Source organism: Astatotilapia calliptera, chromosome 18 (assembly GCF_900246225.1).
Source record: "Astatotilapia calliptera chromosome 18, fAstCal1.2, whole genome shotgun sequence".
Classification (NCBI taxonomy): domain Eukaryota; kingdom Metazoa; phylum Chordata; class Actinopteri; order Cichliformes; family Cichlidae; genus Astatotilapia; species Astatotilapia calliptera.
In genome coordinates this window covers 22,538,950-22,566,264 of record NC_039319.1, presented here as the reverse complement: position 1 = coordinate 22,566,264, position 27,315 = coordinate 22,538,950, and the positions used below count along the sequence as shown (strand labels likewise).

Genomic DNA, 27,315 nt, shown 5'->3' with positions numbered 1-27,315 from the left:
AATTAGCTGTGCTGAGTAATTAACACCCAAATTAGGACATTATTTGCATATCTACCCTCATTTGCATATACTCTCTGCAGGAGTCAGACCGAGCATTCCTTCACACGTTGGTGCTCAGGACATTTTTAAGTCAATACCTAACCGTTACTGCGCACAGCAAACATATTGTACCTTCTCATTTAGAAAACATGATTGCAAAGCAGAGAGGTGAAAAGTTGAGGGGAAAATAAAAGAGCAGAAGTCAAATCTGTGCAAGCTACAGGAAAGAGAGCAAATATAAATGGGACCGAGGAGGTGGCCAGTAATAGAGGTAGCCGGGATAGAGTGAGAATGCGACACACGCCAAATGAGAAAAGGCAAAGTAAGACAGAAAGAAGACTGCCTCTTCATTTATACATCTCACTTGAGCCCATAAACCTTTGGAATTGAATCCTGGCTATGAAAGAGAGAGAGAAAGAGCGAGGGAGCAGCGCTACCTCTGGAAATCATAACGAAGGCTGCTCAAGCATGGAAAAAAGAAGCGAGGAGGAGAATGACGAAACACTTCTCTCTCTCTATGACATTTGCCCTCTGAATCGCATCAGCTCAGCGGAGCAGAACAGCGAAGAGTGATACAGAGTCAAAGGAAGAAAGAGAGAGGCTGGCAGAGAAAACACAACCGGGAAGAAACATGGGGAATTAAAGGGAATAGAGGGAATAGAATGGGCATGAATGACAGTAAAGAGGAAAAGAGCGACAGGATGGGCAGAGCACTTCCCGCTAGTCATTGTTTCACCAGTCGTTGCACAGAAGAGGAAAACCTGAGTTATGCTTCTGCGTTCCACATCGCTTTCACGATTTATGTTCTGGCGGGGATAATGCAGCTGGATGGCTCTGTTGAAAAGACACCCATAAATCTGGTCTTGTTTTCAATTTCTTCCTACCGTTCTCTCCCTCTCTCTCTCTCCCAGCACCCTTCAGATTCTCTTGGCGCTCGTCTGCTCTGGTCTATTCTCCCCGACTTCTTATGTAAAGGTATTCAGCTGAAAGCCTTTGTTTCATGTATATAATGTGTTCTGCTGAGCTTGTGAAGCTTGTAAATACAAAGAAGCTGCACAGACGCACAAGAATGCAAAAGAAAAATCGCTCTTTGTCTGTTTAAACAACAAGCAAACATCCAACCAGCACTCTCAGGCCCTGATCTATTCTTTTTCAAAACGGTACTTCACAATACAACGCCTTGTCAAGTGTTAGGACATCGCATTGACATTTAGAGACCATTTTTAAAGGCATTTCAGATGTTGCATTAAATGTTTAGTAGACAATATTTGGCCTTCAGTTACTGTGCACTGCATTGAGGTCGGGCAATATTACTGTGATTGTCAAAGATTCATATTTTAATACCAAACATGTGCCGCTATAACTTATGATAACAGCGACTGGAGCAGGCAAGAAACTGAACTGAGAAAAATGCCAAGCCCCGGTGGGAATGTGGGACTCTTAAAAGAGAAAAATGGGAATATTTTGCTAGAAGGTCTAATGATACAGATGAGTCAGCCAAAGAGCGGTATAGAGCAGTGCACAATAAAACTGAGATATGCTATACCTATATTAGCTAGCCAAAGGATGATATATTACTTTCTGGTTCTACACTTGAATAGCTTTTTTTTTTTTTTTTTTTTTTTTAATATAAATGCATGTTCTTTTATGTACATCATGGTTTCTTTGCTGGGACCAAAGTCAGATGATGAGCTGGAACTGTTACTGAAAGTATACGTAGAGGACAGATTTTCAGTGCTTGGAAAGAAAATATCATGACATTTTAAAGCTGTATGGGGAATATTATCCACTGCCAGAAAAAACATGGCAATGTGGAAAAAATACCCAGACAAAAAGAAAAAAAATACACATATTTGCTTCATCTTTCAAAACCTCTTAGTTTCTGCAAATCCAGGCTAAAACCAAATCCGGGAGCGTTTTCTTTGTGTTGTGTCATAAGCATTTTCAAAACTTCCACCAGGTATAAACTTACACTATGTACACAAAAACACTGGGCCACCTACACATTGCCCCTCCAGGAGTTTTTGTGCTGATATTAATGCCAGAGGAGGTTTGTAACTCTGTAGTTATTGAGTCAGCAGAGCGTTGGAGACTTTTACAGATTCTGCTCCTTAGCACTTGATGATCTTGCACTGTAACTTTCCATTGTTTGCCATTTCATTGCTGAGTTGCTGTTGAGTTTCTGTGGTTCCTAAACTTTGCAATAATACCACTAACAGCTGCTTGTGGAATATCTAGAGGGAAGAGATATCACAAACTAACTTGTTTTAACATTGGGCTCTTATCAAACTTAATGAGCTCTTAAAGGACAACCCATTCTTTCACAATTTGATGAGAAATTTGATGTATGTGATTTTCCACACCTGCAGCAAAGGGACTGAAAACACCTGAATTCAAAGACTAAGAGCTTTTCTCCAAATAATGTAGCAAAAGCTACACGGGTTGATATTAAAATGTATTTGTATGGGCATTCCCTAAGATAAAATTTACTGATTATAGATTCTTGCTCGCACGAGTGTCTGTTCCATTGTCTACTTTGCATTGAAGATTTGTTGGCAGAAGTGTGCAATAAAGTGATATGAACTGCTGACACTTCACTTCCCAAAGGTTCAAGATTGTGTGACAACAACTCCTTTCAAACCTTTTACTTTTTTTCCTCACATGCATTTGTGAAATTATGGTGTTAAAGCATGAAAAAAAGAAAAGAGAGCTACGACCCAAGCATGCACTGCATAGTCACCACTGACTGACGGATTTACTATATACGTAGCAATCAAAGCCGAGTTCACACATTTTATACTCACCTTTGAAAACGTAATGAGTCTTTGAAGTCTCTACAGAAAACAGTCAATTCTCTCAACTTAATCTAAACCTAGTTAGCGTTCCCTCTGGCTCCAGGCCATATGGAGGTCTTTTATAAACAAGAAAAATAATGATAATGTTTGGTTGAGCGCAGACAGCCAGTCAGCCCAGCACTCTCACTCCAGAGACCCAATTAATACAACTGTAAACCAATGCTGCCCTTCATAGGCAACAACAGCCAGAACTGTGTGTGTGTGTGTGTGTGTGTGTGTGTGTGTGTGTGTGTGTGTGTGTGTGTGTGTGTGTGTGTGTGTGTGTGTGTGTGTGTGTGTGTGTGTGAGAGAGAGAGAGAGAGAGAGAGAGAGAGAGAGAGGGAGAGGGAGAGAGCCGGAGAAAGAGAGATGGAGAAAGATGTGAGTATCACAGGGTGAAGACGTGATGGAATACAGCATCCCAACCATGGCTGCCCTCCCTGAGCACTGATCGATAATTGTAGACAGAAATCATCTTCAGATCACTGGCCAACCAACCAATCATGACCAAAAACATAACTGCCATAAATGTCATGTTTGTCCTGCATTTCAAAGGCATCCAGGCCAAGTACAGTTGTTGAGAACAGAGGAGGTTATGTGAAGACCAGTTCAACAGCATGCAAACACCTGTAAAATGTAACTGAAGTCATGTCTGATACAACACAATAATAAACATTTTTTAGATTAAATGTTCTTTTAGAATGAAAAATTGAATGAATGTTAAGGCTTTCTTTGTACAAAAACACACATTTGAAGAGTTATAAAAGCAAACGATTAGGCAAATTCATTAGCCATAAATTAAAATTATCATAAGTGACCCCCTGATGCTAACGTTGTGGTTTCATGTAAACACATTTCTCTTTTAAATTACTCAACGCTGGAAACTTCCAATTAACTGAACACCTGCCACAGTAACTGACAGCCAAGACAGGAAACCTCAGCTAACCACTGGCCAATAATTCATAAGAAAAAAATCATTTAAATGCAGCTTAACTTCAAGACAGCTTAACCTGACTGCGAAGTTCTTCGACGGACGGCTGTCGCTCGCATTGCAAACTTGTGCAACTCAAACGCAAAAAAGAGGGCAAAGATTTTCGAAACCAAGTTTTTTTTCTCACGCTTTCTAATTTTTTTTTTCCTTTTTGTTCCTACCTTTTCCACCGAGCGCGCAGGAGTGGCCCCAGATAAGCCAAAACAGCAGAAATGGGACCCCGAGTGTGTGCATGTTTGTCGAGCCGTGAAGGAGATGTCTCTGCGTCCTGTCCTCTTCCAAATATCCTCGCTCACCTCCCGAGCGCGTGGATGTTCTCAGCTGGCCGGCCGCGCGACAGATAGTCGGCAGGTCGAGAGACAGTCAGTGTTAATGTAAGCAAAGAGGGAGAGAGAGGCTGGCGTTTAAATAGCGTCAACGCACCAACACTTCCGGGAGTTTCTTTTCAAAATAGAATAAAGCAACCGACTGTAAAGGTTGAAGCATTTCAAATACTACAACAGCATTGTAATTACATGGAGTAGAAATTCTTTTTTAGACAACATTTCCTTTATTGCACGGATCTAAAAATAGATTTGCGAAAATTTTGAAAAATTGCACGCTTTTATGTTGAAAAAAAAAACCCAGTTTGGCTTTTATTTGACAAACTTGACAAAACAAAATGTTTCTCAGAGAGAAGGAGCAGGAGATGTGAAGGGAGGGATGCAGGGAGGATCTGTCTGAGAAGAGTGTCAATGTGTTAGTATTTTATTGTCAAGACGGGGTGAGGATTGATAATGAAACCCCTGGAGCAATCTGCCAGTGACTAATGCAATGTAAATGTAACATCATGTTTCCAGGCTCACTGGAGTGTCAGTTGCCACACCTTGCTGCTGACCATTTAAGTGTTTAGATTAGTGAGCAACCACGAGTATCTTTGAGTGAGGTCATTAGCAGTTACCCTCCCTTAATCATCTCAGTTATCTTAGATATGCTACATCTGGGAAATGTATGTTAATTAAGAAGTAAAGTGCATTTTCTTAGAGCTATAATCGAATGAAGCAGCTGCCACAGTGAGATGCTTTTCCAGCTGTATCCTCCTAACAAGAGCCTCTGAAGAGCACAGCTATACTCCCCCTCACAGATTTGAGTCTTTCACTTTCCACCCCGTGGCAGAATCACTGGTTTTCTGCGAGGACCACATGTTCTTCAATTACACACCCCCCCCCCCCCCCCCCCCCCACACACACACACACACACACACACATATATTCCTGCTTCCTCTTCTGCTGGGTGTGGGTGTGTGTTCTGGGGATTAGAGGGAGCAAGAGAGAGAAGGCAGACCTCAGGAGAGTTAAGAGGATAACAAAGACAGAAAACACACGCATACAAGTCCAAGAAGGGCCACATTTACATGCACATGCAATTACTTACACACACATGCTCCTGACTGGCTGTTTCCATGGCTAATGGGAGCTAAGTCACAGCGGAGCAGTGACAAGGGGAAAGATGGTGTGCAGGCTGTCTTTCTAATTGCAGTGAAGCCATCAGGTCAGCAATTATTTAGTATAGGGAAAGGGAGAAAATCACTGTGGCATCACTAAAAGACTGCTTCTTGTGTTATTGACAAATACTCATTTTAATCTTAATGTTTCAAACAAAGTAGGTTGGATTAATTTCCTTTTTTCCCGTTTATGAGCAGTCATGGCATAATCTAGCAGTGATAAACTGTTCAATAGTTTATCAACAGTTTATCACTGCTAGATTATTCATGTAACTGAAAGAAAACAGTTTCATTCATTAGGGGACTGGATTCTCACTGCGATATCTTAATTTTTACCTCAAACAGCAATAAATATAAGATCAGTGATAACTTCCATCCATTTGTGTGAACACGAACACATCTGAAAGCCTCCATTGTTGGTTTTAACTGACACACACTGCTCCCTATATGAAACTGGTGCAGTTGTCCCCACAGGAAAGGGCTTGCTCTATTTTTATAGTGATATATAACAATGGCTCGCTAAATGCCATGTCACTTCTTTGAAAGCTTACATTCTTTTAAAGTTATTCTCGTACCTCCGCTACAAAGCAGAGTTATTGGAAAAGGGATTTGTGGCCATTTTTGTAATCAGTTGCAGGTTGCTCTACAGACAGTCAGTTAGTGTTGTACAGTGCTCTCCCCTTTCATCTGACAAGCAGTTTACAACAATAGAATGAAAGGTTACCTGGAGCTCATAGGTGTTTGATGCTGCACTGCTGTAAAGGTCAGCTTCTAATTGTAAGGTGTTCTGGGAAGATGCCGTCATTGCCCACAGATGCAGCAGCACTGAGCGCAAAAAAAGTAACACTGCTCTTTAATGTGCATCTAATAAATGAAAAGGCACCGTTATTACGTTTAATTACAAAGACTTGTTAACAACTTGCACGTACTTCAGTACCACGGAGAGCTCCGTCGCTGTAACCTTCATCCACCAGGGGTCGCACTTCAGCCAGGTTTTATCTGCGGAACCTTCAAACAAGCGCCTCTCCAAACACGGGAAGGGGGGAGTGGTATCAGTGTGACACACTCGCCAAATGTCAACAATGTGAAAAGAAGGTAATGAAACGAACTATCGCTACTGCCTTTAATCACTGTGTGGATTGTATCACGCCTGCTTGACTGTGCTCTGTTTTAACTGATTAATCGCGTTACGCCTGGTTTATTAGTCCGCTAAGCTGGCGACTGTTAGCTGCCTGCTCAATGTCAAGGTGGACTGTCACAGCTTCCTCAAATGTTGATGGCGTTTTGACTTACTTCATTAACTTCATTATGTTACAATCTATGACATATACGTTATTCTGCCTTAAAAACATCATTAGAAACTTAGATTTAAAAAGGGGCGTATTTTGCCTTGCCAGTAGATGTGAGTTGTAGAGTATTCACAGAAAAACACACTTTAGGGTTGGAGTGAGCGTGTGAGATCCTGCTTGCATAGCTTTATTTAAAGTTGATATTGTAGAAATGCGTGCAAGTGTACTAACTGTGAAAATGAATTTGCCAGATGACCTAGAAGAGTCTGATTACTCTGTCAGAGTGAGGCAGGGTGTAGTAAGTGTCCACATCCAAACTAAAAGCTTTCTGCAAAGAGGAAGTTGTTTCAAAAGCTTCTTTTTCTTTCAACATGGTTGTTGTTCATACGCAAAATTACAATTACTGGTTAAATACATCAATTTATATGGTGCACGTTTAACTAAACGTATCTAAACAAGCTAAACAATCCCTGACATGTCTTAATATAAGCGCAGTAAGGAGAGAACATTTAGAAGAATTGAACATGATTTAGTGAAATAGAGAAATAATTTTGTTTCGCCATTAATTTGCAATTAGAATCAGGTGACCCAGCATGGCAGAAAATAATCCTAGCAGGACACGATTTAGGATAGGACACACCGGATGTGTAGATGCTGGTTGTGGTGAAGATGAGGATGAAGGCTTGGCTGAGTGTCTGAGTGACTTGGGTGAGGTGAGGATGGGTATGAGGTAGGTCGCGTGGAAGTGATGTAAAGAATAGAAGAGCAGCCGAGCACCTAGGAAAGCAGGCAGATGAGTGATTACGGAGCTCATTGCACAGGCTGTACTGTAGTTATAAAATATAAAGTTTATATTATTTTACAGAAAAAAATGTTTGTTTTTTAAACCATCGACACACTATTTTAAAAACAGGCATTTGTATAGTAGATAGTGGAAAAATAAAACACAGGATGTGCCTCAACCTCCTGTGTTTGCATTTTGTATCCCCTACTGCCTCATTTGGCGTCCTCATTGGTGCCCTCCTGGGTACACACAGACCACAGAAGAGGAGAGTGAGAAGAGCAGATGAAGCTAAGACTTTTCTTGGAAGTGAGGGACTGGCTGATAAGTGACGTTGAGCATTTCTGGTTACCTGTGTTTAGCGAGTTTCCATGGAGAGGAATTTTTCTTCTATGTCCCTGCTTGGATACGCAGCGCCTGAGACCGTACTACCTCAGGAGGATTCATCCAGACTGCTGCTGTTTGGCCTTTTCTGGTTTGCACTGAACTGGAGATTGTTATTCATGGATTTATTTGGATTACTGTAATTCATTGTTCACTTGTACTCAAGTCACACTGTTGCTGAACAGCTGTACTGTACCCCATTAAATTCAGAGTATATTTTAAGATTCTGGTTCTGACTTTTAGAGTTCTTCCTGGACAAGCACCAGCTCGCATCAGTAAACATTTACACCCATTCATCCCCAGTGGGTCCCTGAGGTCATGTGATTAGGGCCTAGTTGTTGTGCATCATACAAGGCTGAAAACTAAATGAGATGGAGATTTTGCTACAGTGGCCCCCTAGACAATGGAAATCTTTCCCTCTGACCTGATCTATGGACTCAGTGATCGCCTTCAAGAAACTACTAAAAACTCATCTTTTTAGACTTGCTTTTTTATTTTTATGTATTTTTTTGATCTTTGTCGCAAAAGATGATACAGATAATACATTCTACTGACTTGCTTACTAAAAGTAAAAAATCCACACTCTACTTCACATCTTCAAGCCGTCCTGTGAACAGCTGCTGGAGGCTTTGGCCACCGGGCCTTATGTTTGAAATCTCTGGGCTCAGGAAATCTGTGATTCTAAATTAGGTGTAGATGTGAATGTGAGCGTATCCCTGAAACAAACTGGCAGCCTGTCGAGGCTCCAACCCAACCCTGAATTGGGTAAGCAAAAAAAACAAAAAAAGGATTTTAGTGTTATCACTGACGGTGCGTTTTTGTGTAGGCACAGATAGAGTGGTGCATACCTTTGTGGTATCAGGCAAGCCCAAAATCCAGAAGGATTGCTATTTGCTTCTATGCTGCCAACAACTGTGGCCAGAGGCATTTTGTTGTCTTTGTACATTCATCCTACTCATGTAAGCGCTTCAAACACTCAATCAAGGATAGAGTCATTACTCTTTTCATTGTCAAAGGTTGAGTTCAGTATGACCTCATAAAACCATTTTTTGACCTTTTACTTAAGAATTAATTTCCTAATTATGAGCAATTTCACACAGATGCCTATTAGAATGAAATCCCAAACTAATAACATTTTAGATCTAAATGTTGAGATAAACTACTCACTGAACTTTGGTCAAGAAAGTTAATTTAAAGTGAAATAAATGTTGGCTGGATTCCTGGCAGAGTGAGTGGTGAGTTGGCTGAGCAGTGGCTGGTGTTAATTTCCCTTTGGGCTCTTTACACACACAAACACGGACAGTAAAACAAAACTGCACTGTAGCTGTTTACTTCGTCCGGTGCTCAGCCTCAGAAAAACACCGCATCCTTTATTCTTTTCGGTGTTTCTGGAAGTGGATTTGGTGTCCCATTGACAAATTGTTAGAAGATCGGAACCTGAGTTTATTTTTTTCTTCTCTGGGGTTAGACTGTGCTCATCTGTGTGTGTGGTGTTAATCTCTTTTTATATTACATGCAGAGGTTTCCAGAAGAGGACTGTTTCTCATTGCTGTCTTCCTTGAATCTCGTCGTCTTCTGTCCCATCACGTGACTCTGGCTAATACTCTGTTTCACTTTCCTCTAAGGTTCTTTGACTGCGGTGTGAGAGGTTAAACCAAGATGGCCGCCCGCCGTGTCCCACTAGTCTTGTTAGCCTGCGGCTCGTTTAATCCAATCACCAACCAGCACATGAGGCTGTTCGAGCTGGCCAGAGACCACATGCACAGCACAGGTCAGATACAGACAACGCTACATCCCCGTATCATTTGTGTATCGCTGTATCGTTGGACTTTAAAGAAAACCAGCCTCTGTAAGATCTCCTCCATAAAGCCCACTGATTAATAGACTTTGTAGTTACAACTAATCAAGCAATGAGTAATAGTTATCCAGCCTCTCTGAAGGACTTTCAAAGTTTTTCTTTGGACACTGACTGCTTTTTCACTCACTCAGTCCAGTCCCTGTACCTGCCCAATTTCAGAGGAATGTTTTTTGATTGTTAAACCTCTTCACCCAAGAGCCACCCACTCACGTGCCTTTAGGTACGTTGTTAATAGCCTGTTGCAAAACAGATCATTTGTTTTCATTTTCTTAACTGATTCTACAAAGAATGCCAAATGTAACTGTTAGACAGACCTAAAATACTATGTTTGCAACAAGGTGGTTCCCAAAAGAGCAAGTAGCTGTAAAGTTGGCATATGGTGTGTATGGTGTCCTTAAGAAATATGAGGAAACTGGACAAGTGGAGCCCAGACCCACACATGTCAGGCCTAAAAACTACAGCAGATGAACAGTATCTGAAAATCGTGTCCTTAAGGAATAAGTATAGCAGGACCTGAGAGATGCACCTGACCCTTCAGTTGATCCATCTACTGTTCATGATAAAGCCCCATCAGAAATGGTCTCAGCAGAAGGGTGACTGTCAAAAAGTAAAAATTGATGGAATTATAAACATCTGGATAGCGTCTAATTGGCGACCGCTTTGTTTCTTTTTCCCAAAAATCACCGGCAAATCAGTAAAAGCATACCTGCATAGAGAAACACGTTGGAACACTATCAGTCATGGATTGGCCTCCCCAGAGCCCGGACCTCAACGTTACTGAAGCAGTGTGGGATCATCTTGACAGAAAACAGAGCAAAAGTCAGTCAGAATCCAAAGAATAGCTTATAGTTCTTCGGGAAACCAGGAGAACTATTCCTGAAGACTGCTTAAAGAAATTGCAAAGAAACCTGCCTAAGAGAGTTCAGGCTGTGTTGAAGAATAAAAGTGTTCATACGAAACATTGACTCTGAAGCTCATCAGACTTGTACCAACTGTTTGTGCCTAATATGCTGCATTTCCATGTATAATCTATGTATTTCAATAAATCCCTGAAACAATTTCCTAGCAAAATATAAAGGAATGAGGGGTGGCTCAAGACTTTTGCACAGTACTATATATATGTGATGTATTACAACCCAACTATGCCACTTTTCAGAGCTCTTTAAACTAGCTCATTGTTTATCACTTGTGGCCTTTAAATCTACTGTTTGATTGAGTGTCGCCCTGTCATTTGTCTTGTTCCTTGCCGCCGTGGCAACCAATCCCTGATAAAACTCCCTACGACCTTTCTAGCGCTAAAGAGCAGACATGCAAACTTTAAGACTAGCTGGAGAAGAGAGAGCTGAATACCTATGTCAAGTTGCCATAAACACAACTCCAAACGAATGCTAATGTGCTCTGTGTCTGCCGCAAGCAAAATTAGGCTCTTTTTTTTTTCCAGCAGGCAATGGAGGTCTTTTGCCCCCTAGTGGCCAAAAAAAAAAAATCAATTTTAAGACCCCAATCTTTTAAGACCCCAGTATGAAGAATCCCATACAATCATACAAACAATGCTAATATATGGCCGTCTCCGTGATTTGGAGGCTCTTGTGTGGAAAACGCTTAGTCACCCTAAGCTTTATGTTCTGATCTGCTCTGCCACACAATCCCAGCTTCAGCAGACACAGCGTCCTTATATAAATTCAGGACATTTACATCGTAAAGATGCTCTGAACACAGTGCAGCATTTCAACATGCAGGAACATTAATGCTCTTACAGTTTTCCCTTCGACCCCCTTACCTATAAGGCATCAGCTGACTAGCTTGAGGTTGACATTCAGAAATCACAGTAGACGTTTTTCCTCCTGTGTCTGATTGTTTCCAACTTTGTCAGCTAAATAAACACACCTTTTTCTAAAATTGATGACATAGTATGATTTGAGACACCTTGTCACGATCACCCACCTTTCTCACTCCGTTATAAAGAGATTAATTGTCTTATTTGTCCTCAAATGTGAGATCTGATGAACCATTAATTGTATCAACGCCACTATCTCTGTTATACATGACAGCTGCATTTCTTTTTCGCTGTCGTGACCCAGTTAAACTCTGTTAATCTTCTCTCCCCTCAGGCCAGTACCAAGTGGTGGGTGGCATTGTGTCCCCAGTGAGTGACAGCTATGGAAAGCAAGGCCTAGTACTGGCTAAGCATCGTGTTGCTATGGCAGAGCTGGCGCTTCAGAGCTCCAACTGGGTCACAGTTGATGAATGGGAGAGCCAGCAGCCAGACTGGACGGAGACAGTGGTCACTATGAGGTATAAACCATCTTTACTGCTGGAGATTAGTTTTAAAATAAAATTTAAAAAAATCTTGCGATATTGTGCAAGAAAGTGAATGGTTGAAACAGTTTTTCTTTCTCTTTCCTGTCACCCTTTATGAACACACCTCACAGACAATTACATGCACAGTCAGTAAGTCCCTGGCAATTCGATGGTTAATCAGAAACATTGAACTGGTTGAAACATTGTGTTGTGTATTTCCAGTCAAATAATATATCTCCTATCATAATAACTGCATTCTATAGCTAGAGAGTCTCATATCATGTCATATGTATGATTTTTTTTTTTTAATGTGCAAGAAGATCAGATCATCCTAGTCTTACCAGCAGAGTTCGCAGGGATCCACTGTCCTTTGCTGCCCCTCTGTGAGCCCTTTATCATGCAAGCTTGTGCTGTTTATGTAAGAGTGCCACCAGGTTTCCTGCCTAATTTATGGTTTTAGTCTCTTGGGGGCTGCTAGACTAGACTGGATCCATATCAGGTCTGTTTTTTTTCATGGGGTGAAATTAGGACCACAGGCTGTTAAATTCATTGGCCAACTGGGAACGGTTTAGTGGCAAAAGGCTGCCTGAGCGATGAATATGTTTGAAGAGAGGTGCTGCACTGAGCGAAAGGATAGGAAAGAGGCCCCACTGAGTATTTGCTCGCTCACTAACACACAAGTTAACTGGACAGAATTTTCATATTTATTTGACCCAAGAGAACCATCCATCCATCCATCCATCTGTTCTTTTCTGCTTATCCAATTTAGGATGGGGGAGGGGGGGTGGCGTTAGCCTACCGTAGGTGTGAGCAACTTCTTGACCAGGATTGAGGCTGGTCATCCAAACCAGTTTCATCTTATCTGATGGTGACAGTCCAGATCTTTTCCCAGACTTTGGCAAAGTGCTGTTCCACCTAAATAACTTGTACTTGGGTACAGTTGTTTGAACTGATGCTCTTGAATCTACATTTATGTAGAAATGACTCCTAGAGACCTTCTCAACTTGTGTAAATCTACAACTCTCTTTCATCAATCTTCACTGAATTCATTGGAATTTCCAATTGTTCTGAGTATTGGTTAATCAAATTAGTAAATTAATTAGTTAATCAATAAATCCCATTATGTTTGTAACTAGAAACCAGTTTTAGTCAATTGTGATGACCAACGAGAAGTTAATAGCCCTTGTCAAGTTAATAGACACTGCAAAGCCTTTATTAAATGTATGTATATATTTGAGCCTGTGTGTATAATTTTGACTTTTTGTAGACTAGAGAAAATTCAGAGTTGTGGACCCAGTTCTTGTGTTTTTTAAGTCATTAAAGAAGTATGGTGTACAATCGTTCCACCCTGGTAAAAGAACAGTTCAGAGGAATTATTAAAAGCTCCAAATTACCATGAAATTCATGCCCACAATGAGTGGATAGTAACTTCTGACCACACCTGACACTTATACGCACACGCCCAGTTGTGTCTCATTCTTGCTGTAAGCCATGTTTGCTGATCAAGCCATGAAGTGGACTGTTGTCATGAGTCTGTGAGCAGGCCACGTCACACATTATTCAACGCACACACACACGCACACACTTTTACATACAGAACAACTTTAAGAAGCTTTGAAAACAGTGAAGGTTTTCATCTCTTTTAAAGGCTTTTCTATAAGTTGTGGCTATTTTTCCTTTTTCTAATCACTTCAGTAAAGCTTTATTGACATGTTTAGACTGAACAGTGGATTACCTCAGCACATGCATGAACAGTAAGTTACTGCACAAAGCAGGAATGATGCACTGCACATGATCAAAACAACAGAAAAACTGAGGACAAAGAGGAAATGGTTGGATTCACAAACACAAATGAAAGAAAACTGCATGTATTACCACATAACTGTTTAAAAAACAAAGTATCAGTATCTTTTCTTTTTTTCCTTTGGTTGTCAGGTATCATTACAGGCGTATTCTGAAGGAGTATGAGCGGAGCGTGGGAATGCACAACAACTCGAGTAAGAGTCTCTTTTTGTTCAGCTTAGAAACTCTTGACTACAGAGTGTTATCAGGATGTTTAGAGGTATTTATATGATGTTTTTATTATCACAAAACATGCACATTTTAAAGACAGCCGCAGAAAATGAAATCTTGTCCCTTTATGGCTCCTCACTCTACAGTGAAAATAGCATGAGAAAAAGCTGTTTTTATGGGCCAGCATGGCTGCCCAAGTCAAGTATGTGGTACGACTCTTGTTTGTGCTGTTGTTGGTCAGTCAACCAGCTGCAGAGAAGAGCAGGTGCACAGTCGAGGTCTTGGAGGACTGCACAGGAGCGCATCTCAGATCTCTTCCCCCCTCTTTCCGACTGAAATCTTGTGTGTGGACTAACACATTTGTGGGACCATAAAACCAACATAACGTGTTCCCCGTAGGTTGAGCATGCAACCTCTTCAACCTCTGGTAGACTACTTTCAGTTCCAATACATTTGCATGGGTCACCTGGTGGGAGGCAGCCTGTTCTCCAGACAGTGAGGTCCCATTTAGACTAAGTATTGTCACTCTCAGACAGACAGTCAAGCATTTGCATATAATTACCACGTAATTTAGTCTACATCAATGAGTACGACTTGTCTGCAACACTCTTCGCAATAGGGGACTCGATTTGATGGTTGTATTGTGGTTATTTTCCTATGTCATTTTGCAGTTAGATTGCCATCGGGCAGCAACTGGGGAGGGGTTCAGATCGATTAAGTCCTTGCATGTGAGAAAGCTACTATTGCTCCTTCATTCAAGACTTTTCTAAATGAATTTGTGTTTAATTGGATTTTTTGTGTATGCGGATTGGTGATTTTTGGCGATTTATCACAGTTAACTGCCAAATTGTCAAAATAGATTGCATCTAATTGTGAACTTGGGCCCATCCAGTTACAAACGGATAGCAGTCTTATTGCTGTTTTATTGCCGTCTTGACGAACCAAAGTTGCTTTGAAAGATGGCAGTAGACTGTGAGTAGTTGCAGACCTGGTCCTCGTCTTCAGGGCAACCAAGATCACAAGTTCATTGCACCTAACTGCAATAAATCTGGCCATGCTGCATTCTCCCACTACTGTTTTCACTAGTGTTGCTGTAGTATTAATGATTCGTAGACTCTTCCACCGTCAGCTCAAAGTGAAACTTGTAGTATTTTTGAAGAGTGAAACATTCATGTCAGCCCTCTGCGTCAGCTGGGCTTTGTGTTCTTCTGTTAAACAGGAAGATGTTGAATTTTTTATTGTCAGTCTGTTAGTATGCTGACTTTGCTTAGAAATGGAGATAGATAGATAGATAGATAGATAGATAGATCGATCTTATAAATGAAAGCTAGCCAATTAGAATTCTTAGCCCATTTTCATAGATTAACTTTGATTTATAACGGTGCATTTACAGGGATGCCTTCTGGGGTTTACTGCTTTATATAAAGATGACACATTTTGTGAGAAACAAAAAATAAAAATGAACACAGAAACTCGTGATATCTAATAGAAAAAAAGCCTGCTGCTTCAGTCTCCTTTTTACTGCAGTTTATCGGGGTTATGTAAACCTTCTAAGTTTTTAATGTGAAAGCTGAATTCCTAGAATAATTAGTCTTGTTATAATTTTCTTAAGCCTCGAGCGATATGAATATCTAAGTTGTGTAATTTGTGGAACAAGTCCGTTTTAGTCATGTTGTGCATTTTATTTGCCCTGTCCAGGCGCAAAATGTTCACTTTCTTTTTCTTTGATATTCACATCACTGGTGCCTTCAATTTTTACATTTTGCTTCCTATTAGTGTGTGGACTCTTCGAGGAGGCAGTTCAGTAAAGTACTTTTTTTTTTTCTTTTTTTAAGCTTGGTTGTGGACTAGGCAGTTGGCAGGAACCCACTGAACTCTGTCCCTGTATTCAAAAAGAGGAGCACATGAGGATTGTGTCACTCTTTGCTGTTGTGATTGCTCAGAAAGAGGACTGGCATATCCAGCTGCAGGACAACATATTACCAATAGTGCTGGAAGATGATTAAAATTGTGTAGATGGATATAAAAACAATGAATTTGGAGGGGTTGAAATAGACCCTTGCATATTTTAAGCCATCTCTGGAGGGAAAATAAACTAAGTTTGTTATATTTGTCACACCGTGTTTTATCGTTGTTTTTGTTTTATCATTAAAAACTGGTTAGAAAGTGTGTAAATAGTCATCTTCTCTGTTTTATTCTGCCACCCCACTCAGATCTGTCTCCCCAGCTGAAGCTTCTGTGTGGTGCAGATTTCCTAGACACCTTCAAGATCCCCGGCTTGTGGCGGGACGACCACGTCGAGGAGCTGGTCGGGCATTTTGGCCTCGTCTGCGTCAGTCGAGGGGAGCTGCAGCCCGAGCGGGCCGTGCACGAGTCGGACCTGCTGTCCTACCGCAGGCACAACATTTTCCACGTGAGGGAGTGGGTGAAGAACGAGACGAGCGCCACGGAGGTCCGCCGGGCACTGAGACGGGGTCTGAGTGTGAAGTACTTGCTTCCAGACTCTGTGATAGAATATATTCACCAGCACAACCTTTACACAGAAGACAGCGAGATGAGAAATAAGAGCGCGGTGCTGAGGCCACTCGTTAAGCAGGCACAAGAGCCGGTAAAGAGTCTAGACGACTGATGGAGCCCTCGAAGGGTGAATTCACTCACAGATGAGTGCTTGTCTTCAGGGAATGGAAGCTCTGTTGGCCTAAGTGTGTTTTCCAGGCATCACTTTAACTTTTTTTCTTTTTTTTAGTAAGAAGCATCCAAACACAGACATGGTGTTTTCAGAAGTGATGCAAATACTGAGCCACATCTTCATCCTACATTTTTTCCTAGAGATTTTTCACCATTCAGTGTTTTTACTCATTGGACTTGATGGCAGTTCTATTCATTCAAATAAATATTTTTTGTATTCCCTCATGACTATTTTATTTTTCTATGCTTTCGTCAGCCCAAGTCCCACAAACACACACGCGACAAAAAAAGGCTGTAAAATGACTGCTGGGGTTTTTATTTATTTAAAACATTTAAAAAGACTTTTATATTGAAGTCTTATTTCCCATCTATGTGCCAGATGTTTATATAGTTCACAAACATTTGTTGACATAGAGACAGATACACTCACTTTAACAAAGAAAGTCAAGACAATTCAATTATATGAAAAAAAAAAAAATTTTTAAACGCAAGTTCAGACACAAAAGAAAAGAAATCATGAATAAAGTATGATGTGCATCACATATCACAAGAATACACTTTGATTCACGGCTGTTCAGCTGCTCATTAATGTAAATATCTTATTACACGACAGCTACATGATGCATTTAGGCATGTAGAATAAGACGTGTAAGAACATCTTCATTGATCCCAGAGGGAAATTCGCATGTCTGCGTTGGCTCGTCTGCTATTTGTATGAGAATTGAAAAGCCTGTTGGCTGTGGGTGCGAATGACTTTATCTATTTTACATTGAAGGGAGAGGAATCTTTTTTTCCACAGAGATGTTGTAAAGTGGCCGATCAGAGTTGTTGAGAATGGCTTCTAAGATCTTTAGTTTGCATCTTTCCAACCATCTCAAGTGGCTCCAGTTACACAGACAGCTTTTCTCGCCAGTTTTTCCAGTCTCCTTGCATCCTGATGCATCCGTCCTTTCTTGTATGAACAGTTCAGGCTGGTAGAGGTGGTGTAATTGTGCCAGCGATATTTTCTTGGCACACTTTAGGCCCCTCAGTACCAACTGAGCATCATTTAAATGCAACAGCCTACCTGAATATTGCTGCTGCCCATGTCCATCCCTTTATAACCACAGTACACCTATTTTCTACTGGCTGCTTCCAGCAGGATAACCCACCATGTCACAAAGCTCAAATCATTTCAGACTGGTTTCTTGAACGTGAAAATAAGTTCACTGTGCTCAAACAACCTCCACAGTCACCAGATCTCAATCCAATAGAGCACCGTTGAGATGTGGTGGAACTGAAGATTGACATTATTGATGTGCAGCCAGCAAAGCTGTGTGATGCTTTCATGTCAATATGAAACAAAGTCTCTGAGGTGTCCAGCACCTTGTTTAATCTGTGCCATGAAGAATTAAGGCAGCTCTGATGGCAAAAAGGAGGTCCAGAGCTGTACTAGTAAGCTAATAAATACTTAATAAAGTGGCCAGTGAGTGTACATCTTAGTTGCTAGGCTTCCAGGTAAGTAGACTTGAATCTGCATCTTTTCTCTTCTTCTTTGATTCGTATTTCTTATGTGAGTGTCACTGTGGGTGTTTCTACTCAGCAGCTGCCTCTCCTAACAACAGCGATTCCTTCTTGGCTCTATTCATTTTCACCATTGTGTCTGTGAGGCCCGCGTTTCTTCCACCAAAGGATTTAAAGTAATCCTGACAGTTGCTCGGTTACGGGAGGTGTTTTCTCACTGAGACCAATGGCTGAAAGCGCTGCTATTCCATTGATACTAAATAGTGGCGATTATGATGATGGTGTGTGTCTTTGCCTGTCTTTCAGTCAGCAAAGGATTTAGGCGGTGTGTTGGCTGCAGCGCGCTGCCCAAAAGAGAGATTATCAAATTAATTGAGTTATTTAGGCGAGACAGAAGATGTGACAGACATATTGTTCCACAGATAATTGTTTGAGTTGGATCATTTTAAGCTCAGGTGATTCTGCTTTTGTGCTGTGAATATTATCCTCTTAGCATGCTCCATTCAGCCATTTTCACTTGCTCTCTGAGTGATTTCTTTTGTACTCATTTAGTCTGACTGTCGATGGCTCCGATATTTAATTTAAAAAAAAAGAAAAAAAATGATTCAAACATCATTGAAGCAGGCCTCATTTTATACAAAAGAATCAGCTTTCAGGCCAAATCTGACACACGTGGCTTCATAAATAAACAGGCCTGTGTCAATTAATAGAGAAGGCGTATTGATCCTAATCCCACCTAAACATGTAAGCATTCTCCAACATAAGGCACACAAGTGTTTACATGCATACCGCTGGTTCCCAGCACAGTAAAAGCGTGGTGAGGATTGAGAGATTACGTGGTGTTGGCATTGGGAGGGAAGTGGGAGGTGCCAGTAAGATTTTCCGTTAAAAAAAAGAAAAGAAGTGAAACCCAGCAGGGTAATCGGATTAAAATGAGTTTGGTTCAAATTGGGGCTTTTGAGAGTATTTTCTGCACTCCATCCCCAGCAGATGTCCACAACAGACATCCTCATTCTCTGGAAGTGAAGAAACCAGCAGAGGAACAGCCAACATGGTCCCTAATCTGACCGGATATTGGAAAATGATTTCCAATGATAACTTCGAGGAGTATCTGAAAGCTCTGGGTGAGTTTATTAGTTCAGCAGGGAGTCAAGCCCAGAGAAGGAAGGCACAGATCACAAATGTACAGCTCGAAAAAGCAATGATGACATTATAAACCTGATCTTTACACAATCTGAGGCAATTCTTTGTGCGTCCATATATGCATAAAACCTCACTGCTTCTTTGTTTTCAATTCATTTTCTGTCACCTTGCTCACGGGCCAGATGTAAACATTGCCATCAGGAAAATTGCCACCTTGCTGAAGCCTGACAAGGACATCGTTCACGAGGGCGACCACATAATCATCAAGACTCTCAGCACCTTCAAAAACTACAACATGGATTTCTACGTGGGCCAAGAGTTTGAGGAGGATCTGTCTGGAGTGGACGACAGGAAATGCATGGTAAGATTTTTTACTTTTTGTACTTAAATGCATCTGTAGTTAGGAACCTGCTGAGACTTTAGCTAAACATCACAGATGAACCACACTGCTGCCAGGTGTTGGGATCTTGGGCAGTGACACACAGGAGTGCAGATTCTGTGGGCGTGTAAACGATTTCCACCCTTCAGCATAATGAGCACATGGTGTTGCAAGAACTGGTTGTTTTATACAATAGCAGAAAAAACATCTACCCACTCATAAAAGTTTCCTCCAACTTTTTACAAACTCTTATAAATTGTTGTAAAAAGGAACAATGTCAAAAGCTGCATGGAAAGAACTGGTCGAGGATAGAACTCATATTTAATCAGATTATGTCACTGACTGCTGAATAGGATCACAGATTATTTGTGGTCCCCATCGAAAGCCCTTTTTTTGTATGCTTATAGGGTGATTTTAGTTAAGCCTTAAGCTGTTTGGAGTGCCGCTAAGAGGGAAATTCACATGTTTGTGTGTAAAGATCTATCTGAATAATTATGGAAAATGGTGAGAACTGGGTCACTCATTCAGCTTATTGTATTCTGCATACTAAAATCAATATGCTCTGTTTTAAGAGTAGTAAGAGATCCTTCCCTGATGCCTCGTGCTTTTTTCACTCTCTCTCTGTCTTGTGATGTTTTGCAGACCACCATCACCTGGGAGGGGGACAGGCTGGTGTGTGTGCAGAAGGGAGAGATCGAAGGGAGAGGCTGGACCCACTGGGTGGAGGGAGATGAGCTTCATCTGGTAAGAAAACATCAGTCCCTGCCATGAATATTAATGCATTCAATTTAGACACTTTAATCCAAATCCAGAATGCCTCTCAGCGCTGTATGTGAAGAGCATTGATTTTTATGTGGGACTCTAGCATGAATTAACTACCAGCTCAAGCTGCAGTAACATTACAGTCTGTATGGAGGATTTCTGACAGTTACACAACTGACTCACAGCCAAATAATTATTTCCACTTAATTAAATAGCTCTGCTCACATATTTGATTCCCAAGTGTTCCCTCCAGATGCAAACTGCATGATTAAAAAAAAAAGAAGTGCATACTGTGAAATTAAAAGCCATCCAAATTCTTCTACTCTTGTAGTTGGCACCTCTGTCAGTCATTAGGAGCAGAGCCTTCGAGTTAGCCAACAAATGCATCATAAATGTTTTTATAAAATCTGTTAAAGCGCATTTGCATCTGAAAATACATTAACGCAATAAGTAGCCCATTAGTGTTTTCATTAGCACAGCATTATCAGATTTTCCTGTGTATGATTACGGCCATCAAAGCTAAACAAAAAATAATCTGCCAAGTTATTTGGTTTAAGTGATGCTAGCAGATGTTTTCAATCAGCTTGCCTGAAATTAGTTACAGTATTAGTGGAGAGATCCCCAGAGCCGGTTTGAGTGTAGAGCAACAGAGACCCCTGGTGGCTGACGCATGAACTGCAACTGGAAATGTGTATTAATTCAGTGTAAAGAGGGGCGACTTTTTTCAGGTCATTTGAAGGATTCAGTGTTCTTTTGTGGGTCAATAAGATTTACCCATGTCTTTGGGAAAATAAATAATCAGCGATCAATAAAATAAAACAACATCAGTGATCTCTGTGTTACAAGGTTGAACGGACACAAACCAACAATCTTGTCGTGATTAAAGAGACTGTTAGGTATTTTAGTACCATGGTAGCATTTACTGGATATTGTTTTATAGTGACATTATACAGGAAAACTCTGTCATTCAATAAGGCCCCTTTGTTTTAGTTATTTTTCTCTTTGACCCAAGAATTGATGTGTGAGAATCACAGGCTGGTACAAGGTTGAAATACCACAGAGATCACTCCCTCAGCTACATTAGTTTCTTAATCTTTTAGACGCCTGTTGAAGGCCAAATGGTTTGTTTCAGATTTCACTAATGAAAGAACTCTTTGTTTTGTGCCTTGAAAATATGTCGCTGAGATAATCACAATTGTAGCTGAACTGATAAACTACACAAAGGATGCTTCTTCACCCAAGGGCAGGAAGACGCTGCCTTATCTTGGTCTGTACTGGTTTAAACTGATAATCTGCTGTCTCATGAATTTTACCCTCTATATAAACTATTATACTTGTGAATAAAGTTGAGTCAATTTGGGAAGACAATCTGAAGCAGTCTCTGTTTTCTTGTTCTCCCAAGCTGCTCCCGAGCTCGTACTAACACGCTGAATGGCATGCTTGAATATTACTTGAGAATATATTTGACTGTGTTACAGACTAAGGGACATTCTCTGCTGATAGGTGAAGGTACATTCTCTGCTGATAGACGTCCACGCCTCGAAGGAAGTCGATCCACGGATTAGGCCCTGGAAACCGTTTCCTTCAGAGACCGCTTTGTTCTTCTCGTTTATATCTTGCAATAGTCCACAGTGCTGCCATATTTCATGTTTACGTGCTTATCTTGGCAGAACTTGATAGGTCTTTTTAAAATGAAATAAACTACAGGGTATTATTTTTCTTTTACTTTTAAAGCTTGAACATCTTTTTTCCTTGTTTGTTTTTTTTTTCTTTTAAATTTTAATTTTTTTAGGGCGGCGTGTAGTAGTGCAGTGGTTAGCAGTGATGCCTCATGGTCCTGGGTTTGAATCCACCGGCCTGCAGGGACCTTTCTGTGTGGAGTTTTTTCACATTCTCCCTGTACCTGCATGGGTTCTTACCTGCGTCTTCCCACAGTCCAGAGACATGCATGTTATTTTAACTGGTGATTCTAAATCGGCCACAGGGTTCAATGTGACCTTGAATGCCAGTGTTTGTGATAGCTCTGATGTTTTTAGCCCCTCCCCCCTTTCTAACTACAAGTTGGTAATTTTTTGTATCACTTTTTATGATTAAAGTAAACACCACTTACTTCTGGTTAATGATGACACTAATCCTTGTCCATCTACTGCTTAGAGGTTCTCATTGGTCAGCATTACTTTCTGAGTCTCTCACATGTCTGAATAAACATATCAAACATGTATTTTTCTCTCCAGGAGCTGAGAGCTGCAGGAGTTGTTTCCAAGCAGGTCTTCAAGAAGACTTAAAGCAGCTTTCAGTGAACAGTCTGGTGCCTGCACCAAAAACTGGCTCAGAGAGACACATCAGGAACAACCTCTTCCTCTAACATACAGTCCGACTTTCCTTTTATCCCTCCAGCCTGTCCGTGTGTTCATGTTACTGTAGTGAATTCACCAAACACACGTTTCTGTTCCATCATGCTGTTGCCTTACTTTGCCAAAGGAATTTCTTTGTAGCACAAATGGGCAAGTTGACATATAACACCACAAAATCCAATACTGTGTATTTGTTTCAAGGTGGGTGCTTTGATTAGCAGGTTTAGATGTGCTGGACGCATGCGTAAGTGCCATAGCTGTAGCTGATCTGATGGGCGAGCCAGCTGGGAATGTTGTGGATGCAGTGAAGAGAAATGTATTGACTTAGTTTTGTAAATGATTACAACTGAAGGACGATGGTAAGAGCAGAACTTGGCTGAGATGCTCAGTCTCCAGAATAAAAATGTTACATGTATTTGTCCCAGTTCCTTTAAGACTGTGGCTGTGAATGTTGAATCAATCAATAAATGAAGCCGTTTTAAACCATCCAGTGTATCAGAAGCTCTTTTGAGATGAAAATACCTCTCTTCCCATGTGAGAGAAATCTCTTTGCTTCCTCTTGCGAATGAACCAAACAGCTCAGGTCACATTTAGCTTTGAATCACTTAATCTGTCACCTCGCTTTGTGCCATGTCATTACCAATTGGGCATAATCTATACGTGCTGTGCAACTCACTTGCTCATTCTTCGCTGCTGCTTCAGATTGTGCTGCTCTTTTGACTCCTTCCTGCTGCTTGTTGTGCATTCACACACAGGCACCTCGCCAGCGTATACCTGCAAGCTCTGTTGACTTATCATTCCTCAGAGGAGCTGTTATTGATTTATGTCCTCTTGCTTTGGGTGGTTTAAAAAAAGTTCTTTTATGAAGGAGTGAGGTGTCGACACAAAACCAGAGAAGCGTGTTTATTCTCAATAAATTTGTTGGTCATCGGCTGAAGGTGGGCTCTTTTTAAGTCTGCGTTTCAGTTATAGGTGCCTCAATGTGATTATACTGTAGCATTAAACCTTCTGGAGGGGATCTCTGGAAAACAAAAAGGTTGGGTTGAACTTTATTAACCTTCAAACCTGTTCAAAGTTCAAATGCTCTGGTTGAGTTTGCCATTGAAACAGACCAAACAGTGTTAGCACTGAAAACAGAATAGCCTCTCCTGGCTACACATGCGCATTGAGAGCGATGGTGATGGTACACTTTAACGTGGATGCCCACAGATGTGCCTGTGGTAACCTCCGTCAGTGACCGCAGAAAGCACGTCCTCCCCCTCAGAAATAACTGCCACTGCCAATCCTCTTTAAGCTATAAACTCACTTATCAGTTGCACTCTGCCCCCGTGCCCCCCACTCATATAAAAGCAACACAGCATTAGGACACCCTGCCTCTTCCCCACTCCCTACACTCTTCAGTCACATGCCAGCTTCACCAGCTGCAGCCATGCCAACAGACTTTAGTGGAAAATGGATACTGGAATCCAGTGAGAAATTTGAGGATTACTTGAAAGTACTGAGTAAGAAAACTTACATCCTGATATGTTCAATTTTAGACTAAAATGTCTTAGTTATATGATTAAAGAAAGATTAAAAGATTTGAATACTTTTAATCTTTTTCTTAACAGAACAACCGTCTAATTTTGAGCTACTTACTACAGATTCTTGTTGAGTAAAACTGAGTGTGATTATACATCATACATACATATTATGCTGTGAAAAAGTATTTGCCCCCTTCCTGATTTCTTAAATTGTTGCCTAGTTGTCACACTTAGATGTTTCAGATCATCAATGAATAATTAATATTAGACAAAGGTAACATGAGTAAAAATGAAATCCAGTTTTTAAAAAATGATCTTATCTATTAAGGGAAAAACAGTCATCCAAACATGTTAAAAAGTAATTGCCCCTTAAGTCTAATAAATGGTTGTGCCACGCTTGGCAGCAAGTACAGAATTAATGCAATAGCTGGCAAAGACTCTTCACATCCCTGTGGAGGAATTTTAGCCCGCTCTTCTTTGCAGAATTGTTTAAATTCAGCTACCCTGGAGGATTTTCAAGCATGAATGGCCTGTTTGGCACGTTCAGAGGTGGACTTACTGGTATGTTTCAGATCATTACCTACTGCATAACCCAAGTGCTCTTGAGCTTCAGGACACAAACTAATGGTCAGATATTCAGGAGTTTCTGGTAGAGAGCAGAATTCGTGGTTTTATAATTTAAAACATGGTTTTTATCAGCGTCCAAGTCCTGAAGCAGCAAAGCAGCCACCGACCATCACACTACCACCACCATGTTTAACTGTTGGTTTGTTGTACTTTCAATACAATGCTGTGTTAGTTTTATTCCAAATGTAACAAGACTAAAACCTTCCCAAAAAATTTAATTTAACATAGGACCAGCTTTGATCCTTATCCTCTTTCTTCATCATTCAGAAACAGCATTTTGCATTTATTCAGGTTTTCTTTGTCTATGATCTGAAACAAGTGTGAAAAATATGGAAAAAATAAGAAATCAGGAAGAGGGCAAATACTTTTTCACATCACCGCAACATATAAAATCACAGCTAGCTATATTACTAATATGTAACTAAGGAGTTACCACAGTTCATCCGCACTTCATCATCTGTTCCTCTTCAGATACAGCCTGAACAATCTTCTGTAATCTGCTCCTAGATATTGACTTTGCTACAAGGAAAATTGCCATCTCCCTATCTCAGACCAAAGTGGTTTTCCAAGATGGGGACAAGTTTGACTTCAAAACACTGAGCACCTTTAGGAATTATGAGCTGGCCTTCACTGTAGGGGTGGAGTTTGATGAGTACACCAAGGGACTAGACAACAGAAATGTCAAGGTAAGATAACCACTGGAGTCCAGATGTGATAAGTCAGTCCTTGCCCATGTGTGTCCAGGGTACCTGAAGCAAAAGGTTCTTAAAAAAATGAATCCATCTTTCATGGTAAATGGTAAATGGCCTGTATTTGTATAGCGCTTTTCTAGTCCCTAAGGACCCCAAAGCGCTTTACACAACCTGTCATCCACCCATTCACACACACATTCACACACGCTGGTGATTCATTTCATATATCTGTAATTAGTATTCAGTCCTGTATATTTCAGACTGATTTATAAGCTAATCAGTGTCAAGTTTCATTTAATACTCTGCACTAGCTGATGCTTTAATGTTTTAAAAAACGAGCAAATAGGCCTATGATAAGTCAGTGCTAAAAAAACTAGCATAAAAGCAAGGATAAGCTGGTTAGTGTTCATTAGCCTTCGGGTTATAAATCCGAGCATGTGAGCAGCAGTGATATAAGCTTATCTGAACATGAAATTCCTTATCACAATGTTCAGACAAAATTACACTACGGCAGCTAAAAACTGGCTTAACTGTTTAACTGTTGTCTTCAGAGTCTGGTGAAGTGGGATGGGGACAAGCTTGTGTGCACTCAGAAAGGCGAGAAGGCCAACCGTGGCTGGAAGCACTGGACTGAAGGAGACAAACTCTACCTGGTGGGCTAACAGTGCTTCTGATATTTAGATTTTTCTTTTCTTTTTCTTTTTTGAAAGATTTGAGACTGAGCGTGTGCTGAATGATAATAAAGAAATGTGTCCCATTAATGCAGAGCTTCCCAAAGTGTGGGGCCCGCCCCCTAGGTCGGGCACAGAGCCATTGCAGGGGGGGCGTGGTATGAAAAGGGAAAAGAAAACCCAAAAACGCTTGGACACTGCTAGCACGGGGCGCCCACTCAAACGCAAAGCACGGGATGAAGCATAGTTATATATGTTTCCAAACCAACTTCATTCTAAGCCAAAGACTAGAAAATATGATGAAGCATATCCTCCCTTTGGTTTCACTTGCACAAGTGCCGAGGTAGGTCTCCCTTGCAGAATTGCTTTTTCCTTCGTCGGGAGCAGCGCTGGGCTCTTCAAATCACGGACAAACAGTATCCCACAGTTGTTTATGTTTTTAAAACCATTTTGCTTGTAAAACAAAGAGGGCCCTAGCAAAAAAAAAGTTTGGGAACCACTGCATTAGTGGGAGGTGTTGCATAATCAGGATATGACTGTTAAGTATAAAATGGCCAGCTATAACATTGCTTAATGTTCTTTTGATCCCTCTGCTGAATAACATTAAGAGATTTTTCTTCCTCCACAGGAGCTGACATGTGAAAGTGTAGTTTGTCGTCAGGTGTTCAAGAAAAAAGAATAATAAAGTCAATGCTTCTAAATGAACGTGACATGTTTTGTTAAATATATGAGCAGAATGAATTGATGAATAAAGATGCTTTGAGAACCATATTGTATCTATCTATCTATCTATCTATCTATCTATCTATCTATCTATCTATCTATCTATCTATCTATCTATCTATCTATCTATCTATCTATCTATCTATCTAACAACAGACAATGATGTGATAGTAATGGAGAAAAAATAACATATTTTTACATTTTTATTATAAAACGGACATAAGACTGAGCTGACAACAAGGTTAGGACAATTTTCATGTTGCTTTCGAAACAAATA

At 40.7% G+C, this 27,315-nt stretch overlaps 3 protein-coding genes across 3 annotated transcripts in view; 2 read left to right on the top strand and 1 right to left on the bottom strand.

Moving 5' to 3' along the window:
• Window positions 1–4,230, bottom strand: part of LOC113011309 (calsyntenin-2-like) — a 154,377-nt gene extending 150,147 nt beyond the window's left edge. Inside the window, exon 1 of the mRNA XM_026150793.1 lies at window positions 4,026–4,230. Coding sequence (XP_026006578.1) covers window positions 4,026–4,098 — 73 coding nt within the window. The 5' untranslated portion in view covers window positions 4,099–4,230. The remainder of the gene's footprint in view (window positions 1–4,025) is intronic.
• A 2,131-nt stretch (window positions 4,231–6,361) lies between these two features.
• LOC113010805 (uncharacterized) lies at window positions 6,362–27,081 on the top strand. The gene is made up of 11 exons (XM_026150017.1): window positions 6,362–6,442; window positions 9,427–9,572; window positions 11,771–11,954; window positions 13,896–13,957; window positions 16,187–16,600; window positions 19,490–19,668; window positions 20,329–20,392; window positions 24,116–24,304; window positions 25,460–25,638; window positions 26,196–26,297; window positions 26,944–27,081. The coding sequence occupies exons 2-11, from the start codon at window positions 9,461–9,463 to the stop codon at window positions 26,995–26,997; spliced, it is 1,539 nt and encodes a 512-aa protein (XP_026005802.1). The 5' UTR covers window positions 6,362–6,442; window positions 9,427–9,460; the 3' UTR covers window positions 26,998–27,081.
• Window positions 19,066–23,288, top strand: rbp1.1 (retinol binding protein 1, cellular, tandem duplicate 1). Its single transcript, XM_026150091.1, has 4 exons — window positions 19,066–19,288; window positions 19,490–19,668; window positions 20,329–20,430; window positions 22,683–23,288. The coding sequence occupies exons 1-4, from the start codon at window positions 19,216–19,218 to the stop codon at window positions 22,731–22,733; spliced, it is 405 nt and encodes a 134-aa protein (XP_026005876.1). The 5' UTR covers window positions 19,066–19,215; the 3' UTR covers window positions 22,734–23,288.
• Window positions 27,082–27,315: the final 234 nt, after the last annotated feature.

What these genes read in the sequence shown, in the direction of transcription:
- LOC113010805 (XM_026150017.1), top strand. Translation starts at nt 9,461, where the DNA reads ATGGCCGCCCGCCGTGTCCCACTAGTCTTGTTAGCCTGCGGCTCGTTT. An exon ending in GGTAAAGAGTCTAGACGACT is followed by an intron (nt 16,601 to 19,489) that starts GATGGAGCCCTC and finishes CTCACGGGCCAG; the next exon opens with ATGTAAACATTGCCATCAGG. An exon ending in AAGGAGACAAACTCTACCTG is followed by an intron (nt 26,298 to 26,943) that starts GTGGGCTAACAG and finishes CTTCCTCCACAG; the next exon opens with GAGCTGACATGTGAAAGTGT.
- rbp1.1 (XM_026150091.1), top strand. Translation starts at nt 19,216, where the DNA reads ATGGTCCCTAATCTGACCGGATATTGGAAAATGATTTCCAATGATAAC. An exon ending in GGAGTATCTGAAAGCTCTGG is followed by an intron (nt 19,289 to 19,489) that starts GTGAGTTTATTA and finishes CTCACGGGCCAG; the next exon opens with ATGTAAACATTGCCATCAGG. An exon ending in TGGACGACAGGAAATGCATG is followed by an intron (nt 19,669 to 20,328) that starts GTAAGATTTTTT and finishes GATGTTTTGCAG; the next exon opens with ACCACCATCACCTGGGAGGG.